The sequence below is a fragment of the Meles meles genome, chromosome 10 (genome assembly GCF_922984935.1).
Source record: "Meles meles chromosome 10, mMelMel3.1 paternal haplotype, whole genome shotgun sequence".
NCBI classification, from domain to species: Eukaryota; Metazoa; Chordata; class Mammalia; order Carnivora; family Mustelidae; genus Meles; species Meles meles.
The window spans coordinates 15,354,888-15,375,123 of record NC_060075.1 but is presented as its reverse complement, the minus strand read 5'-3'; the positions used below and the strand labels follow the sequence as shown (position 1 = coordinate 15,375,123).

Genomic DNA, 20,236 nt, shown 5'->3' with positions numbered 1-20,236 from the left:
ACAAGGCAATGGCCCAGCAGTTTATTTCCTTATGAATCATACTTACAAAATTGCAAGAAAACATCAGTGGAGCCCTCCCCATTTTAGGATTTGACAATTAACACCCAACATGAGGTCAGCTCCTCTATGACATAGTGAAGTCATATCAGATCCCGAGGCTTGGAAGTAAAATGATCATGGCTTCTTGCCTCCAGCGAGCCCAGAACAATCATCCCATTGACCTGCTGGCCCAGGCCAACAGCAAAGACAAGTTGAACTTCTCTCCCAGCAGCAGAGACTGAAGCCAGAGGCCATGGCTGCCCGCGGACCTGGAGCTACTCCTCGGCGGGCCCATCCAGGATGCATTTAAAGGAGAAAGGGGAAAACTTGTAACCAGCCCCAACGTAGAACTTGTTCTGGAACTCCACCCTGCATGGGGGGCAGGGACAAGAAAAAGTGAGATTAAACACATAAGCTAGAGACCAGCGGCCAAAGGGAAGAACACCCAGAACCTTGACTTTAACGTTCTTATGGCTTCTATCACAGACATCACGCGTCATCCTTTATGCCTGATGACGTCACAGAGTTCAATTCCTCCATGACAAGGGGAGAGGCGATGTTATAACCTGTGGGGGAGGCTGTGATTCTGTCCACTCAGGACATGGAGTGTCAACACCCTTATCAACAGCGGGCACAGAGGGAGCGAGAAAGCATCCGTGAAAGCTGAAGACGGCCTGTGGGACGGACGGGCGCGCACATGCGCTCAAGATTCTTGGCAAAGATTTCACTTGAAAGAAAAATGGAAACTCCAACAAATGTTTTCATGTTTGTAAACCTAGTGATGCCTGAGAGTTTGCAGATACATCTGTGAATGTCAAGGGCGTCCTGTGAGCGCCTTCCTTCTTCCAGGTACCCTCCGTCTGTCTGCACTTCGTAGAGGTCAAGAGCCTATGCCTTGGTGTGATTCCTGCCCTCAGCACCATGGGCCAGATGTCCCAGGTGAGCTCAGCATGCCTCTAAGAGCGTCTCTCAGATCTCTCATCTTACCAGAAGCTGGAGGGGTCCCTTCCCTTGAAGCCAGTTGTAATACAACAAACAAACATTTAAGAGAGAACGAGTAAATGGGAACTAACATTTATTATAGGGCAGCCATTATATAGAGATACACACACGCACGCACTCACATGTACACACACATACACATGTGCACACACCTATGTGCACACACATACACACGTGCATGCACACCTGTGCACACATACACATGTGCGATGCATACCTGTGTGGGTACACACACGCACATACTTACACACGTGTGCATTGCACGGGACACACACAAATACACACACATCGTCATGTAATATTACACCAGCAGGTGACTGAACAAGGTCAGGATCTGAGGCCAGCTGGCAGGTCCCAGGACCCCACCGCTCTCTAGTGCATGTGGAGTCCCTATGGGGCAGCCGTGCTCACCAGTGCAGCCGCAGGGCGTGCAAGAATGCAGAGAGGCCCTCCATGATCAGAAGAATGGCGACCGTCAGAACAGCAAATACAGCGAAAATGATGAAGACCCCAATGAGTCCTCCCCAGCCTCGCAGGCGAAGGCCGATGTTCATCACCATGGTCCAGAGCACCTCAGACAGTTCTGGAAGAGTGAGAGAAAGAGTCTCAGCCACAGGGTTATCTTTCCATGCTCTGTTCCTGAGTCTGCACACCCTAGAATCCCAAATCTCGGGTCTTGGGTAGAAAACAGGCACGTGTGCCCTAGGGCACCTGGAGGAGATGATCTGTGGCAGCTTCGCTCACAATGGAGCAAACTATAGCTCCCAGCAGCAACATGAATCAATGCCAGTAACGTCACCTTATGCCACAGAAGCAAAACATAAAAGAATTCATACAATATGATTTGATATGGACTGAATGTTTGTGCCTTCCCCCCAACAAATTCATATGTTGAAACCCTACCTACCCAAGTGATGGTACTTGGAGAAGGGATCTTTGGGAGGTCATTAGGGTTTGAGGAGGTCATAAGGGTGGGGCCCTCAGAATGGGATTAGCGCCCTTATAAGAAGAGACATCAGAGAGCTATCATTCCATTATTGGGTTGAGACTTGAGGGCACCCAGCGGAAAGGTCACAGTGGCATGGCCCAGAGAGATCAAAGCCTGTCACTTGCACCTGGCCACAGGGACATGATGAGAAGAAAGACATGTGGGAGCACAAGGAAGAGTACCTGTGTCTGCACTGTGCCCCCCCCGACCCCTGATCTCTGGCTTTCAGCTGGAGTAACACAGGGTCCTTCACAGTGGGAATGGCTTCACCTCCAACTGCTTACACCCCTACCCACCCCTCTGTGCCCTGAGTCAGCATCGACTCTTCGCCTCTGTATGTTCTAAATTACCAAAATAAAAACTGAAAGCAATTTGAGCTGTGCGGTGCTGTGGTACTCATGCGGCTTCTCTTCCCTGTGGCCCTTAGATATGGCAAAATCAGTTTCCCCGAGAGCTGCTTTCCTCTGCTCTGGGTCCCAAGGGGCAGAGGCCTAACAGTCACACCATCCATTCCCACAGGGCCTTTCGGTGAAGCCTTCTCATTCACAGTAGTTAATGGGAGCCCCCGCCCCCACACCTGTGGGAAGGCAGATGCTTAACTTTTTTTTTAAGATTTTATTTATTTGATAGACAGAGATTACAAGAAGTCAGAGAGGCAGGCAGGGAGAGAGGAGGAAGCAGGCTTCCCGCTGAGCAGAGAGCCTGATGTGGGGCTCAATCCCGGGACCCTCAGACCATGACCTGAGCCGAAGGCAGAGGCTTTAACCCACTGAGCCACCCAGGCACCCCACAGATGCTTAATTTCTAATGTTTCCCTCTCACCTCCTCCTCGTACCCCCATCCTGGTGATTTTTAAAAGATTTTATTTATTTATTTGACAGGTGGGGGGCGGTGAACAAGCAGGGGGTGCAGGAGAGGGAGAAGCAGGCTTCCTGTCGAGCAGGGAGCCCAATGTGGGTCATGGGATCATGACCTGAGCCGAAGGCAGACACTTAACTGACTGAGCCACCCTGGCGCTCCCACCCTGATTTTTGAAGTGTGTGTCCAAATACAGCCTCTTTCAACTTGGGTCTCAACCTGGCACCAAGGGACACAGATGTGCTCAAGTAGATCGCCACTGTTTCAAGCTGCTGAGATCTGGGGATTGTTGTTACTGCAGCACATTCTAGCCTAGCCTGACTAATAGAGCAGGCAAACTACCAGAACCACACAGAAAAGCCAAGGCATGCACAGGTTAAGCTGAGGCCTGAGCTACTGTGCTAAAACTCGTACAAGAGAAACTTGAACAGAATCAGTATTTGTTGTCACTCTACTGAACTACCTCCTCAAGCAAGTTTGTTGGCATGAAGCAGAAGGCACCCATGGAAACTAGACGTCTCAGGAAGTTCCGGAAAGACCTAATGGGTGGACCATGCCAGGCAGCTATGAACCATATGGTTTTTGGGGAGTCAAATTACATCATCAGTGGGCATGGGCTGGCCAGAGGAGACCGTCCTGTCTTATCTAGTTGTGACCTGAGCCCTCCAAACCACGTCTGAGATGGGACCTAAAAGGTGACATCAATGCACTGATCACACAAGCTCAGAGATCCACTTTGGGTCCCTGGACAACCGCTTCGCAAGAGTGCATGTCAGTTCACAAGGACACACGGGCAGGGGCTCGGGGTGTCTGTGTGTAGATGCTTACAGGCCGCGTGTATGCATCCAAGCCCCTGTGTGCCTGCAGAAGTGTGTACACGTGTATGTGTGGGAGATGATGCAAAATGAACATGGCCAGAGCAGTGAAGACTAATGATAAGCACTTGCGTTTCTGCTATAAATAAACAAACAGGCTCGCTTTCGTTGCTTTGGTTTCTATCCTGCAAGGACACACTTTGGCCTCATTTCTCGGTTCCAGGGATAGAAGATGGGGATGTTCCTTTCCAAGAGCTCACAGTCTAGTAGGGAGACGGGCTGATTACAACAGAACTGTAATCACTGCTAGGACGGGGCACTCCCAGAACTCAGGGAAAGGGCACCTTCCAGACTGGGGACCAGGGAGGAAGATTTCCAAGGGAGGTGATGCGATCTGAGTGAGTTCTGAAAGAAGAATTAGATACTAGGCGAGGAGAAAGTTAAAGAAGAGAGGAATAGGGGTGACTGGGTGGCTCAGTTGGTTAAGCATCTCACACTTGATCTCAACTCAGATCTTGACCGGTCAGGGTCATGTGTTCAAGCCCCACACTGGGCTCCACACTGGGCATGCAGCCTACTTAAAAAAGAGAGAGAAAGAGGAATATTTCAAGCAAGTGGGCTACAGGGCAAACACACAGAAGGGTCCAGAGAACATGGCAGCTTCTGGAGCCTCAGTGCAGGTCCTTATGGCCCTTGTTTCCTTAGAAGAGGAAGCTTCTAGAACTTCTAGAAGGAGCCTAACCCTGCTGATGCCTTGACTATTCCAGAACTTTAAGATAGTAAATTTGTATTGTTTAAAGCTGCTAAGTTTGTGGTAAATCATGACAGCAGCAATAGGAAACCGATACAGAGGGTAACCACTCTAAAAATATAAAGCCAGGCCTACAGGAGAAAAGTCCCGTCTTCCTAAGAAAGAAGAACCAGAAATAACCCAGAAAGACACCTCTGCCAACAAGGACTTTGATTCTGTTTCCCAGGGGTGATCTGACTGTGACCGTGAGGTCCGCTCACTCACGTGCATGAGCCAGGCTGAGGGCCCAGAGCCGGAGGTACGAGGCTGTGTTTGAAATGCAGCCCAGGCAATATTCGATCGTGTGGATGGCTTGATGCACAAAGATGTCTCCGAAATTGAACTGAAAAAGAGAGTTCTTTATTCTACTTTCATTAAGAATTCCCTCCATGAAAGGTATCATTAACGGTGCACAGGTGAATAAAACAGGGGCTCCACCCAACATCGCATCCGGCTGAACTAGAGGAAAACAAATATTAATGTATTTGGAGGAAGACAACTAGCAGCACAAAAATGGAGACAGAGTACATGTGCAGTAACATCTCCCAGAAATAGCTGAAAAAAGTCCAGAGAGGAAGAGAGAATGGCTGGTAAGGCATCACGGGAGGGAGATGGGCGCTGGAGGAGGGGGAGGCATGGGGAAGGAGAGATGAGAAGGACCATTCCTGCTGAGGGAAACGAGTCCTGGTAAGGAAAATGCAGGTGGCTGGGAACACTGGGAAGGCGAGTTCTGGGGGAAAGCAATTTGGCTGGAAGTGGGAGCTTGTTTGGTGAGGAGTAGAAAGGAGAGGAAAGTTCCAGGAAAGGGCAGAGTTGAGAAAATAACCTGGAGCCCATGAGGAACCATAAAAAAATATCTGAGGAGAAAGTGGCCAAGGGAGGGGGAGGGAATAAAGAAGCACGGGGGGGGGGGGGGGGGGGGGGGGGAGGATTAATCTGGTGACAAAAGGGACCAGGCAAGGGCAAGGCTGATAAGCAAAAGAGCCTCTTTGTTGATTAGCTCACTAATCCAGGGATGGGGAAGAAGAAACAGGGCACAGACAGCTATAACGTGTTGTTGGCTTCACACTCTCTGATTCGGTGGGGACAACAGCCCAAATGGCACCATCCCAGCCCTCGAGTGGCTCACAGTCTAGTGGGGACAATGTGCGTGGAAAGTGCAATAGCCAAGAATCAGCAGGATGGTGGGGACACAGAAAGGCCTTTCACCCAGGAGGGGCTGGGATCATCCAGGGTTCTGAGGCTCTTGAGTCTGAGGAGCTGAAAGAATGGCCCTGACAGAAATGGAAAATGGGAGAGGGAGATTAGTTGATATATTCAGATGCGTTGCATTTCAGGCGACAGCTGGCCGTACAAGTAGAATCTTCCAGCACACAGTGGTAGAGGCACAACAGGCTGAGAAGGAAAGTCTGGGCTGGAAATGGACACCTAGGAGGTCACCGGTGGGAGGAGGGACGGTGGGAGGTAAGTCAACTGGAAAGATATACAAGGCAGGGAACACAGAGAGAAGAGCTCCTAGCTTGGAACACATCTTCATTGGGAGGTGAGAAAGAATGAAACTGATGATGCAGAGACAAGGTCCGAGAGGAGTCTCTGAAAGGAGACCAGGAGGAGTCACAGGCTGTGGTCAAGGTCGGGGAGATACCAGGAAGGAATGGGGGTCGTGGTCAACCGGGTCAGGAGCTATGGAGAGAAGACAGGAATCAACGTCTCTGACTCAGCAATGAGAACATCTGGGAGGAAGCGAAGGGCAGGAATGGACAGAGAGAGAGAGACCGCGGAGAGACAGAGTCAAGGTAGAGGAGGGATGTGTAGGGGAGCATTAACCCCACCCAAAGAGAGGGCTTGGCTTTGTCCAGGCTCCTGGGAGGCAAGCTCTGAACTCCTAACATCTCCCGTGTGAAAGAATTTCATGGTGAGCCCCTGGGACCACATCTGATCATTTCCGTGGTTGGAAGGTTGAGACATGGAGCTGTGTGTTTCCAGTCCAGTCTCTGGGGGGTGGGAGGGGGCCTCTGGACACCGAGTACAACCACTGGGCTGCAGGCTTACGGAATGAAACTCCAATCAAACTTCGGATACTGGCGCTCAGCTGAGCTTCCCGGGCTGGCAGCGCTGTGCGCCTGTTGCCACATGTCGATGCTAGGAGAGGAAGGCCTCCCTAAGGACACAGAATTCTGGAATTTGGGATCTTCCCAGTGTGGGATTCTGCCTATGTGCCTCTTCCCCTTCTGACTTCTATATTTGCGCTGCAGTAAAATTCCAGTTGTAAGGCTCACACTTCCTTGAGTTCTCTAAGCTGTTCTACAAATTATTGGCCCTGAGAGAATGTGAGGGACCCTGAGTTGGTAGCTGACTGGTCTGAAGAGAGGGCTGGGGGGTCCTGGAGATCCCCAAACCTGTGGCTAGAGTCGGAAGTCTTGGGAAGACTTGGCAGTCTGGAGAACTGTGTCCTTAACCCTGAGTTTGGCCAACACCCAGTGTGGAGAGAGGTCAGAGAGGACTTTGAGGGAACAATGTCATCAAGCCCGTGTTTGCTTTGCCACGGGAGACCACCCCCCATGACTGCACTTGGGGGAAGGAACCTACGAATGGTGCCTGGAGTCGCCCAAACAAAGGCAGCTCATTCACTCAGAAGCAGGAGGGGAACCCTGACTGGGCAGATCCTGAGGGCAGGAGAAAGAGGAGAGAGGCTGTACTGGACACGCTGGGACGGGATGAGTCAGATGATGTGTGGTCTGGATTCTAGAACATCCCAGCACGTCTGACAGACTTAGTAATATGGGTTACTCTCTGTACCTGGAATCTGGTCGCAAACCTTCCATCCAGATTCTTCATGAATTCTAATTGACCATCCAATAGTTTAAATGCGTATTATTATTATTATTATTAGTCATTAACACCACAAAGGGAGCTCCTTCTAGCCTCCCTCAGGCTTCACAGTGGTGGGGTCCCCATCCCAGGATTAGAACAAACTCCTGTTAAAACCCCACCCAGTTGAGGCTTATGGGTGCTTCAGGGTTGGGATAAAAACAGCCACCTGCTTCATCCGGGAAAATGTGGCACATTCCTGAGGGGGAGTGGCTGTCCTTGAACAGAAATGGGCAGGGAGGGAGGGGGAATGAAACAATTCCTGAATTCACAGGCAGGCAGATAGTGTTACAAAGATAGGTCAGCGAAGTCCCAGCAGAGCCAGGGCGGGGGACAGGAGAACAAAGAGGGGATGGTGGCAGGACATGCTCGGGGTCCGGGAGGCGGGCTGGGAAGAAATAACCCGCCTTTGACTTCAACAATAGGGCCAGATTTGGGCTCAGATCTCATGGGTAGAGGGGCACTGATTGGACGGCGCATAATAAATGCAGCCGCCTGCCAGGGGCACGGTTCGGAGACAAGGAAGTCTCACGAACATGGACGACCGCCTATGCCAATAGATCTGGAGGCTGACACCTCACACTCACAGAGACAGCAGCACCTGGGATAAAATGTTAAAACACTCCTAGATTGGTTGGGGAGGAGCTGTTGTTCTTTCCTTTTTTTTTTTTTTTTTTAAGATTTGCTTATTTTAGAGAGACAGAGTGAGCAAGAGATGGGGCAGAGGGAGAGAAGCTCTCATGACCTGAGCTGAAATCAAGAGTTGGATACTCAACTGATGGAGCCCCCCCCAGGCACCCTGAGGAGCTGTTGTTCTGATCCTACAGGCACTCCCCCTCCCTTGAGACCTCCCCAACTTCCCACAACGCTGGCTGCCACCAGCATGGTCCTCCCAACCTTCCCAGCTCCACTGCCCAAGTCCTTTCTGACGGGTTGGTGGCCACGCCCTACTGGTAGCCACGCCCTACTGGTAGCCACGCCCTACTGGTAGCCACGCCCTACTAGTGGCCACACCCTACTGGTGGCCATGCCCAATTTTAAATATTTTACAATCACCCTTGATGAGATCCCACATCTAGACTATGCGCAAACTGGGAAGTCTTTGTCAACTATCGAGTCCCACATACCTCTTCTTCGTGGTCATCCTGACCCCCGTGGGCACCTGCAGAAGCCCTCTGGCCAGCACTCACAGAAGGACTGGAGTGGTCACCTTCAGTGTCCTCTGTGGCTTCTTCTTGGATCATGGAGGCCTGCAGCTGTCAGCAAGCAAGGAGGTGAAGCACTAAATTCACCCTTAGAATTAGAATTACAATTTATTCTACACAAACTAAAGGCTGTCATTAAATATTAACTATGTACCAGACACCGTTCAAAACTCTCTCGTATCGCCTCATTTAGGATTCATGACAATCTTTTCATATGAGCACAGTTATCACCTGGTTCTACAGAGAAGAAAACTACAGCACAGGAGGGTTAAGAAATGCACCCGAGGTCACACAACTGGTAAGGCTAGTTAGTGGCAGAGCCAGGATTCAAACCCAGACAATGTGATTTCAGAACACATGTTTTTCTCTATGGTGCTCCACAATGTGCCAAATTAATCCATCTTTACAATAAACCAGTGCATGTACAAGAGTACCTTTTATTGTTAATATATATATACACACTATCATAAAATGACTGTACCTTGTGACCTGAGCAGCTAGATTTCTACAGGCAAAATTAATTAAGAGAGATTAATGACAGCTACAGTCTGAATGTATCTCCCTTAGTTCTTATATTGAAATTCTAACCTCCAAAGAGGATAGTAGTCAAAGGTGGGGTACTTAGGTCATGAGAGTAGAGCCTTCATGAATGGGTTAGTGACTTTATAAAGGATTCCCCATGCAACTCCCCAGCCCCCTTCCACCATGTGAGGACACAGTGAGAGGGTGGCCGCTAAGAACCAGGCAGTGGAGGGCTTCACAATGGTGAACATACTGGAGCCTTTGATCTTGGACTCCGAAGCCTCCAGACCTGAACAATCAGTTTGTTGTTTAGAAGTCACCTAGCCTATGGCAATTTGTTCCAGTGGTCCAAAAGGACTAACATAAGGACTTTTTCAACACTAATATGCTTTTTTTAAAAAATAAAAACATCACTTTATAAAAATAGCTAAGAAAAAAGTTCAAAGGCAAAAAATCTAGGTTTGATCAGCATGGAACTGGGCCTGGTTTTATCCCTGAGTCTGTTTGTTTGTTTTAGAGTAGGAGAAGAGGGCTGTCTCAGAAGGGGGAATCAGGCTCCCCTCTCAGGGCAGAGCCTAAGAAAGGGCTCAATCTCATGACCCTGAGATCCTAACCTGAGCCAAAACCAAGAGTTGGACGTTCAACAACTGAGCAATCCAGTCACTGTGAAACTTAATGTTCCATGTCCAAAGTGTTTCCTAGAATGATTTTATGGGTGGAGTATTGCAAATTAGGCATTAAGGTATTTTTACCTTTCTTTATTTTTTTTTAAGATTTTACTTATTTATTTATTTGACAGACAGAGATCACAAGTAGGCAGAGAGGCAGGCAGAGAGAGAGGAGGGAAGCAGTCTCCCCGCTGAGCAGAGAGCCCAATGTGGGGCTCCATCCCAGGACCCTGGGATCATGACCTGAGCTGAAGGCAGAGGCTTTAACCCACTGAGCCACCCAGGTGCCCCATTTACCTTTCTTTCTTTAGTGGATCTACAATCTAATATGTGCAGAGCCTTAGGCAAAGGTAAAAATGGAAGTCCACATGCCATATAATTAAATATTTAAGAGTTATAAATCAAGCCCATGGACCCCTAAATAAGATATGTTCTAGCCTCCTGTCTTGATAAATCAAGCAAACAAGCAAGCAAGCTTCATAGGAACTTGAAAGGTCAGGTTCAAATTCAGAGTCTTACACCAGCACAGATGAGCTGGCCCTCCGCCATGGCATGCCCCCCCTCTCCTTCTCCCTTCTTATCTCATCCTATAGCACGAGGGCTGTGTTGTGCACACATGTGGACACTCCCGCCCACAGTGCCCATGTTCCACCTACACTGCCCAAAAAGAACTGCCCCCTGGCATGTCAGGGGCTAGTGGTACCCATGCCACTATGTGGTTGGCTCTTTTTAGGGCCTGGAAGTGGACTCGAGTCCATTTGGACAAGAATTCCAGGGTGCCAGGTCCCAAGAGGGAGCTCTGGGTAAGCCTTCCCCTTGGCCCCATAGTTCTTTGTGCCATGGTAAAGGATATGGTTCATGTTAACATGACTTTGTTTTCCTGAAATCCTATTTTCTCTCGCCCTTAATTTAAAGAAGAAAATACCAGAAAAGACATAGAAGATAGTTTCTCCATTTCCATCCCTAAACTATAGCCTTTTCTGGTCATTATCCAGGAGCTGGTTAAAATGAACATGAATAGGGGCACCTGGGTGGCTCAGCCATTAAGCGTCTGTTTTTGGCTCAGGTCATAATCCCAGGGTCCTGGGATCAAGCCCCGCAATGCGCTCCGGGCTCAGTGGAAAGACTCTCCCACTTCCTCTGCTTGTGTTCTTTCTCTCACTGTCTGTCTCTGTCTAATTAATTAATTAATTAATTTAAAAATGAGCATGAATAATTTTGCAGAAGCATTAATACTGAACTTTTTCCACTTACTAACCATCTCACAATGATTAAGCTGAGTGTCCAGTGAAATCAAATGTACAACTCAATTTCCAATTAGTTACCGACAACTTTCTGAAAACACATGTACCAAAAGACGTGCACAAGGATATTTACAGCACTAAATCTGTAATCACTAAAACCAGAGACAACCGGGCACTTCCAGGGAAGATGGCCAAGTAGTAGGATCCTAAGCTCACCTTGTCCCTTGGATACTCCTACATAACACCCACATCCATGTAAAGAAGCCAGAAAATGACCCAAAGTCTGTCAGAACAGACTCTCCACAGCTAAAGGTAGAAAAGGAGCCACATCAAAAACAAACAAACAAACAAAAATAAAACAGTAGTAAGGGCATTGTTGTGGTTAGGAAACAAACTGACACATGACACTATCCATGGGAAGGAGGGACACACAGGCATGGAGAAGAGAGAGGAGCAGATTGCAACCAGGCACCCCAGGCACAGGGGATCCACTCTAGGGGGACAAAGCCCATATCATTTGGCTTTGAAAATCAGAGGGGCTTAACTTGGCAACTTCTTACAATCAATGAGGTTTAACACAGAACTGAAAATCAGCAGGCTCCACGCTGGGAACGTTGGAAGGTGATAGGAAACTGAGGTCCCACCTTTAAAGAAAGACATAACAAAGAGCCCTGCTGAGATATAGCATAAAAGCAGCAGTTTGTGTAAAAAAAAAAAAAAAAAAAAAAAAAAAAAAAAAAAAAAAAAGGTGGGGGGGAATATAAGGGAAGGAGATTTACTTACTAATCTCAGAACCAGTGCTGGAGGGGCCCAGGATCTTTGAGTTCTCCAAGAACAAAAGAACTGGCCCAGCTATTTCCTTCCTCCATCCCTGGCCTAGATACACAGTCACCTACAGGAACCAGTGCAGCCAGCAAACATTCTCCACCCACCTTGCTAACAGTGCCCCCAACCCTACCCTACCTCCCACCATGCTTTTCTGCCAACCACCCCCTCCAACCCACCCTTGGCAGGAGTCCATCCAAAGCAGCACCACAAGTATGGCCTTGTGCAAGCAGCCCCCACAGCATTCGGCACCATTCCAAAGTGACTCTTGCCCTTGGGAGAAGGGAAGATAACCATACAAACCTGTTCAAGAGTGGCCCCAGCAGTAGGACTGACTGTAGGCCCAACCCACCATGAAAGTTTCTCAAGGACAACATAGGGAAAGTGCCCTGCAGTTCAGTCCTACTGCATCTCTGGCAAATGCCTGGTCTGACCCAACTTGAGACCAAACTGGCTCATTAACTACACAAGGACCAAACCCTGCCCACAACAGGCAAAGAGTCATTGCAGATGACTAGACCAAAGGCAAACACAGCTCAGCCACAACAGTAGGACACACACAACACACCCAGGAGATGCCCCCCTGAAGACAGAGATTCTGGTGAACAGAGGACACTACAGGACGTCTTCTTCATAATACCACTACTTTCAAGAACACAAAATGTAGCTGACTTTCCTAACACAAAGAAACACACAGAGAATTAGACAAAATGAGAAGAGAGAGGGATATGTCCCAAATGACACAGGACAAAATCCCAGCAAGAGAGCTAAATGAAACAGAGATAAGCCTGATAGAGAATTTAAAGTAATGGTCATAAAGATATTCACTGGACTTGAGAAATGAAGGGAGGACCTCAGTGAGACCCCCAGTAAAAAGACAGAAAACATAAAAAAGAACCAATCAGAGATGAAGAACTCAATAACTGAAATTAAAAATATACTAGAGGGAATAAAGCCTAAATTAGAGGAAGTGGAAAAACAGATCAGTGACCTGGGGGAGAGAGTAATGGAAATAATCAAAGCTGAACAAAAGAAAGCGAAAAATACAACAAAAAATGAGAACAAGGGTGCCTGGGTGGCTCAGTTGTTAAGCATCTACCTTTGGCTCAGGTCATGATCCCAGGGTCCATGATCCCGGGATCCTGGGATCAAGCCCCACATCAGGCTACGTGCTCAGTGGGAAGCCTGCTTCTCCCGCTCCTACTCTTGCTTGTGTTCCCTCTCTCACTGTGTCTCTCTATGTCAAATAAATAAATAAAATCTTTTTTTAAAAAATGAGAACAGATTAAGGGAACTCAACAACACTATTGAGTATAATCATATTCACAGTGTAAAGATCCCCAAAGAAGAAGAAAGAAAAGGAGGCAGAAATTTTACTTGAAGGAAAAAATAGCTGAAAAGTTCATGAATGTGGAGAAGGAAAGAGAAGTCCAGATTCAAAAGGTACAGAGATTTCCCTGACATAATATATCCAAGAAGACCCACACCAAAATACACAGCAATTAAAATGATAGTGATAAAGAGAGAATTTTAAAAGCAGCAAGAGAAGAGAAAGCAGTTACAAGGGAAGTCCCACAAGGCTATGAGGGGATCTTTTAGCAGAAACTTTACAGGCCAGAAGAGAAAGGCAAGACATATTCAAAGTTTGGAAAGAAGAAAACTTGCAACCAAGAATACTGTCTCCAGCCAGACTATCATTCAGAATCGAAAGAGAGATAAAGGGTTTCCCAGACAAACAAAAGCTAAAGGAATTCACTGTCACCAAACCAGCCCTATAAGAAATATTAAAAGAGACTTTTCAGGTGGAAATGAAAGATCATAAGCAGGAGTAAGAAAAGTAAGAAGCACAAAAACAGTAAAATTAAGTACATCTATAAAAACGAATCAAGGAATTCACAAAATAAAAGGATGTTAAGTATGACACCACACACCTAAAATATGGGGAGGGGAGAAGAGTAAACATTTAGTGCTTTTAGAATGGGTTCAAACTTAAGTGACCATCAGTTTAATATAGACCACTATATGTATAAGCCGTTATATGTAAATATAATGGTAACCAAAAATCAAAAACTGGTATTAATATGCAAAAGATAAAGATAAAGGAAACCAAGTATATCACTAAAGAAAGCCACCAAAAGGTGAGAGAAGAGAGCAAGAGAAGAAAGGAACAGAAAAGAATTATAAAAACAACCAAAAACAAGGAACAAAATGGCAATAAGAACATACCTATTAATAATTACTTTGAATGCAAATGGACTAAACACTTCCATCAAAAATGATGGATGGGATGGATAAAAAGCAAGACCCATTTCTATGCCGCCGACAAGAGTCCTATTTCAGACCTAAAGCCACATGCACTTTGAAAGTAGAGAGATGGAAAGATAATTTATCATGCAAATGGAAGTGAAAAGAAAGCCAGGGTAGCAATACTTGTATTGGACAAAACAGACTTTAAAACAAGACTTTAACAAGAAACAAAGGACACTATATTATTACAAAGGTAACAAACAATTCAACAAGAAGATATGATAATTGTAAATAATATGCACCCAATAGAGAAGCACCCAAATACATAAAGCAGCTATTAACAAGCATACAGGAATCAATCAATAGTAATACAATACAATTAGGAGACTTTAACACCCCATTTACAGCCAAACAGAAAACCAACAAGGAAACAGTGGCTTGAATGACACACTGGACCTAATGAATCTAATAGATATATTCAGAACATTACTTCTTAACACTGCAAAATACACATTCTTTTCAAGTGTACATGGAACATTCTCCAGAACATAAAACCTCAAACACAAAACAAGGCCACAAAACAAGTCTCAGCAAATTCAAAAACACTGAGGTCATAGCATGCATCTTTTCCAAACATAATGCTATAAACCTAGGAATCAACCACAATAAAAAGTCTGGAAAGAACACAAATACATGGAGGCTAATTAACAGCCTACTCAACAATGAATAGGTTAACAAAGAAATCAAAGAGGAAATCAAAAAACATATGGAGGCAAATGAAAATGTGGTGAAAATGTGGTAAAAATGTGGTGAAAACCACAATGGTCCGGGGTGCCTGGGTGGCTCAGCTGGTTGAGCAACTGCCTTCGGCTCAGATCATGATCCTGGAGTGTTGGGATTGAGTCCCATATCGGGCTTCCTGCTTGGCAGGGAGTCTGCTTCTCCCACTGACCTCTCTCCTCTCATGCTCTCTCTCTTATTCTCTCTCTCTCTCAAATAAATAAAATCTTAAAAAAGAAAATACAGTGGTCCAAAATCTTTGGGATGCAGCAAAGCTGTTCTAAGAGGTAAGTGTACAGCAATACAGGCCCATCTCAAGATTCAAGAAAAATCTCAAACAACCTAATCTCACACCTTAAGGGGCTAGAGAAAGAACAAATAAAACCCAAAACTAGTACAAGGAAGGAAATGATATAGTTTAGAGCAGAAATAAAATAGAGACTAAGAAAACAACAGAATAGATCAATGAAACCAGGAGCTGGTTCTTTGAAAAGATAAAAAAAAATTGATAAGCCTTTAGCTAGACTCATCAAAAAAGAGAGAGAGAACGAGAACTCACAATCAGAAATGAAAGAAGAGGAATGACAACCAATACCACTGAAATACAAAGGATTATAAGAGATATTACAACAAACTGGACAACCCAGAAGAAATGGATAAATTCCTAGAAACATATAACTCTGCAAAACTGAAGCAGAAAGAAATAGAAATTTGCACAGACTGATGACCAACAAATGATGAAATTAAATCAGTAATCAAAAAACTCCCAATAAATGAAAGTCCAGAACCAGATGGCTTCACAGATGAATTCTACCAAACATTTAAAGACTTAATACCTATTCTTCTCAAACTATTCCAAAAAACAGAAGAGAAAGGAAAGCTTTCAAATTCATTCTACGAGGGCAGCACTACTCTGATGAAGACACCACAAAAAAGAGAAAATTACAGGCCCATATGTCTAATGAACACAGATGCAAAAAATCTTCAACAAAATACTAGAAAACGGAATCCAACAATATATTTTTTTAAAAATCATTCACCACAATAAAGCAGGATTTACCCTGGGATGCAAGGGTATTTTTATAGTCACAATTCAAACAACATGATATATTACATCAATAAGAGAAAGGATAAAAACCATATGATATTTCAATGGATGCAGAAAAAAATATTCGACAAAGTATAACATCCATTTATGATAAAAAAAAAAGTATGCAACAAAGTAGGTTTAGAGAGAACAGACCTCAACATAATAAAGGCCCCTATGTGAAAACCCCACAGTGAATATCATCCTTTGTGGTGAAAACCTGAGAGCTTCTCCCCCAACATCAGGAACAAGACAAGGATGTCTGCTCTCACCACTTTCATTCAACAGAGTATCACAAGTCCTAGTCATAGCAGACAACAAAAAGAAATAATAGGCATCTAAATGGGTAAGGAAGAAGCAAAACTTTCACTATTTGCAGGTGACATAATATTGTATACGGAAAACCTGAAAGACTCCACTAAAAAACTGGCATAACTGATCAACAAACTCAGTAAATCTGCAGGATACAAAATCAATGAACAGAAACCTGTTGCAGATCTATACACTAAAAAGGAAGTAGCAGAGAGAGAAATTAAGAAAACAGTCCCATTTACTATTGCACCGAAAAGAATTAAATACCTAGGAATAAACTTCACCAAGGAGGTGAATGACTTGTATTTCTGAAAATTACAAAACGTTGATGAAAGAAATTGAAGATGACACACCAAAAATGGAGAAAGTCCATACTCATGGACTGGGAAAAAAATATTGTTAAAATGTCCATACTACCAAAAGCAATTTGCAGATTTAAGGCAATCCCTATCAAAATACCAACAGCATTTTTCACAGAGCTAGACCAAGCAATCCTAAAATTTGTATGGAACCACAGACGATCACCAAGTAGCCATAGCAATCTTGAACAAGAAGAACAAACCTTGAGGTATTACAATTCCTTATTTCAAGTTATATTACAAATCTGCGGTAATCTAAACAATATGGTATCAGCACAAAAAATAGACACATAGATCCATGAAGCAGAATTGAAAGTACAGAAGTAAACCCATGAATATAAGGTAAATTAATCTTTGACAAAGGAAGCAAGGATGTACAAATGGGAAAAAAGAGTCTCTTCACCAAATGGTGTTGGAAAACTAGATGGCTACATGTCAAAGAATGAAACTAGACCACTTTCCCACACTATACAAAAATAAACTCAGAATGGATTAAAAACCTAAATGTGGAACTGAAACCATACAAGTCATAGAAGAGAACACAGGTAGTAAGTTCTCTGACATCAGCCATAGCAACATTTTTCTAGGTATGTGTTCTAAGTCAAGAAAAACAAAAGCAAAAATAAATTAGTGGGACTACATTAAAATAAAAAGCTTTTACACACCAAAAGAAACAGTCAACAAAACTAAAAGACAATCTACTGAGTGGGAGAAGATATTTGCACATGATATATCCAGTAACGGGTTAGTAACCAAAATATATAAAGAACTTATACAACTCAATACCAAAAGAACAAATCATCCAATGAAAATATGGCCAGAAGACATGAATAGATATATCTCCAAAGAAAACAGACAGTTGGCTAGCAGACATGTGAAAAGATGTTCAATATCACTCACCATCAGGGAAATACAAATCAAAACCACAGTGAGATATCACCTTACACCTGTCAGAATGGCTAAAATAAAAAACACAAGAATCAACAGTGTTGGAGAGGATGTAGAGAAAAAAGAAACCATGCATACTATTGGTGGGAATGCAAACTGGGGCAGCCACTGTGGAAAGGAGTATGGAGGCTCCTCAAAAAAACAGAAATAGAACTACCATATGATCTAGTAATTCCACTCTGGGTATTTACCTGGAGAATACGAAAGCACTATTTTTTTTTTTAAGATTTTATTTATTTATTTGACAGAGAGAAATCACAAGAGAGGCAGGCAGAGAGAGAGGAAGGGAAGCAGGCTCTCCGCTGAGCAGAGAGCCCGATGTGAGACTCGATCCCAGGACCCTGAGATCATGACCTGAGCTGAAGACAGCGGCTTAACCCACTGAGCCACCCAGGCGCCCCACGAAAGCACTATTTTGAAGTACCCCTACGTTTATCGCAGCATTACTGACAACAATCAAATTATAGCAGCAACCTGTCCATCAACAGATGAATGAAAAAGAGGAAGTGATGTATCACCCATGTCATTGCATGGCTGAGTACTCCGCCATAAAAAGGAACGAAATCTTGCCATTTACAATGATATGGATGGTCTAGAGGGTGTTGCGCTATGTAAAATCAGTCCATCAGAGAAAGAAAACACCACATGATTTAACTGCTGTGGAATTTAAGAAACAAAACAAATGAACAAAGAAAAAAAGAGACAAACCAAAAATAGACTCTTAACTCCAGAAAGCAAACTGGTGGTTACCAGAGGGGAGGTGAGTGGGGGGTGGGTAGACTAGATGAAAGGGATAAAGAGTTCATCTTACTGTGATGAACATTGGGCAATATAAGAATTGCTGAATCACTATATTGTCCATCTGAAATGAACAGAACACTGTATATGTTAGCTATACTGGAATTTAAAACATAATAAAAAAATTAATTAAAAACAATAAATCAATCTATAAAAAACTAGAATAAGTTAAATAACTATTAGTGAGCAAATGGATAAACATATTGTGGTATATTCATACACGGTAATACCATATAGTAATTACACACACATACATGTCCGTACATATCTCTGGAACATGGCACAGGACAAAGGAAGCCAGATCCAGAAGAGGGCATATGTATGATCCCCCTTTCATAACATTTAAGAACAAACAGACCTAGTGTTCCTGGTGGCTCAGTTGGGGAAGCATCTGCCTTTGGCTCAAGTCATGATCCTGGAGTCCTGGGATCGGGTCCCACTTCAGGTTCCCTGCTCAGCGGGGAGTCTGCTTCTGTCTCTCCCTCTGCCCCTCCCACCTGTTCAGGCTCCCTCTCTCTCTCTCAAATCAACAAATAAAATCTTTTTAAACATCAAATAAAGTTTAGCATAAAAGACGTTGAGGAGAAATGCAAAGCGACGTCACTGTGACCTGAGATATGGGCGAGAGAGGAGACCTGGGTCCAGGAGGGCAAGTAGAAGGGGCGGCAGAATGTGGAAGGCCCGGCTGCCCAGGGAAGAAGCTGTGCACTCACGGGCTGGCTGAGGGGTATATGCCACTGGGGCCATAGCACGGGCGACCCGCTACTGCAGGAGTTTTCAAATGCAGGGATCCTGGGTGACAGGGTTATAGAGGAGCCTGAATACAGGAGACTCCTGCCCATACCCCGAGGCCCAAAAGAACAATTGGTTTAGAATCTCTCCATGTTGGGCCTCCTTAAAGACAGAACCAGGAGGGGGGCCAAATGATGCTGTTATTAAATCATCTCTTGGATGGAGGTGGTAGAAATGTTTCTAACATGAAAAATGACCACCCGGGTCCTAATCATTAGCCAAAAAAGCCAACCAACAGCTATGCATTCCGAGGAGATCCCAAGGAGACAGGCCTCCACGCTGATTCGGGGAACTTCTGCTACCCAGAGTCGGGTTAGGGGCTATCTTCGAAGACGGCAGACTAAGAAAACCTTCTCTGACTCCATTCCCTATTGGGTAAGTCATCGTGGGGAAAAGGGAGAAAACAACTATGCTGAGATCAGCAACTGTTTACACCTTCTGTGGAGCAAAGAGCAAGGCAGGAATGGGGGAGTCAGCTGCTCACTTACGGGCTTATGGACTTAAGCTCACTGCATTTATGGACGGGCTGAGTTTCTAGAAAAGAGAGTGGCGTCTATGTGGGCAAACAGCTCTTTGCCACCTTCCTTCGAAACATTTGATCACCTCTAGACCACCTTCCACCTGCGCCGCCCTTTATCATCTGGGTCTCTCACCAATTAACCAAACAATAAACAACAAGCATTCTTGGCTTCGTCTTTTTTTTTTTTTTTTTTTTTTAATTCATCTCCTGCTTGAATGGTGTTTATCAAACGGGCTTCCTGAGCCCACGCAGCAGCAACAGCAGCAGGCGATGTAGAAAGAGGGCGCCACCTAGGGACGGACCTCTGGAACTCCAGCCTCCGCTCCCGCTCCCAGACTCAGCCAGGTCAGTATCCCACAGATTTGAGAAGAGGAAGTATTTATCTGAAAATATCTACAACCACTTAAAACATGCGTGATCTCAGCACATTCCACTTACTCTTTTGCACTGATGTCCTTACAGAGCGCGAGACGGATCATCTCAAACCGCGCTCGTGTGGATTTCTAGATTCTGATGTGCCCTGGCTGGTCAATCTTCCCAAATCCTATTTGATTTAGACTGATAGT

At 45.0% G+C, this 20,236-nt stretch overlaps 1 protein-coding gene across 2 annotated transcripts in view; it reads right to left on the bottom strand.

Annotated features, from left to right (window-relative positions):
- The window catches only part of ATP6V0A4 (ATPase H+ transporting V0 subunit a4), a 54,841-nt gene continuing 34,605 nt past the window's right edge, over nt 1-20,236 (bottom strand). For both annotated transcript variants that reach the window (XM_046021529.1, XM_046021530.1), the window contains 4 exons: nt 8,491-8,619; nt 4,718-4,835; nt 1,453-1,624; nt 1-408 (listed from right to left, as the gene is read on the bottom strand). In XM_046021529.1, the coding sequence (XP_045877485.1) occupies nt 315-408; nt 1,453-1,624; nt 4,718-4,835; nt 8,491-8,619 (513 nt within the window). In that variant the 3' untranslated portion in view covers nt 1-314. The remainder of the gene's footprint in view (nt 409-1,452; nt 1,625-4,717; nt 4,836-8,490; nt 8,620-20,236) is intronic.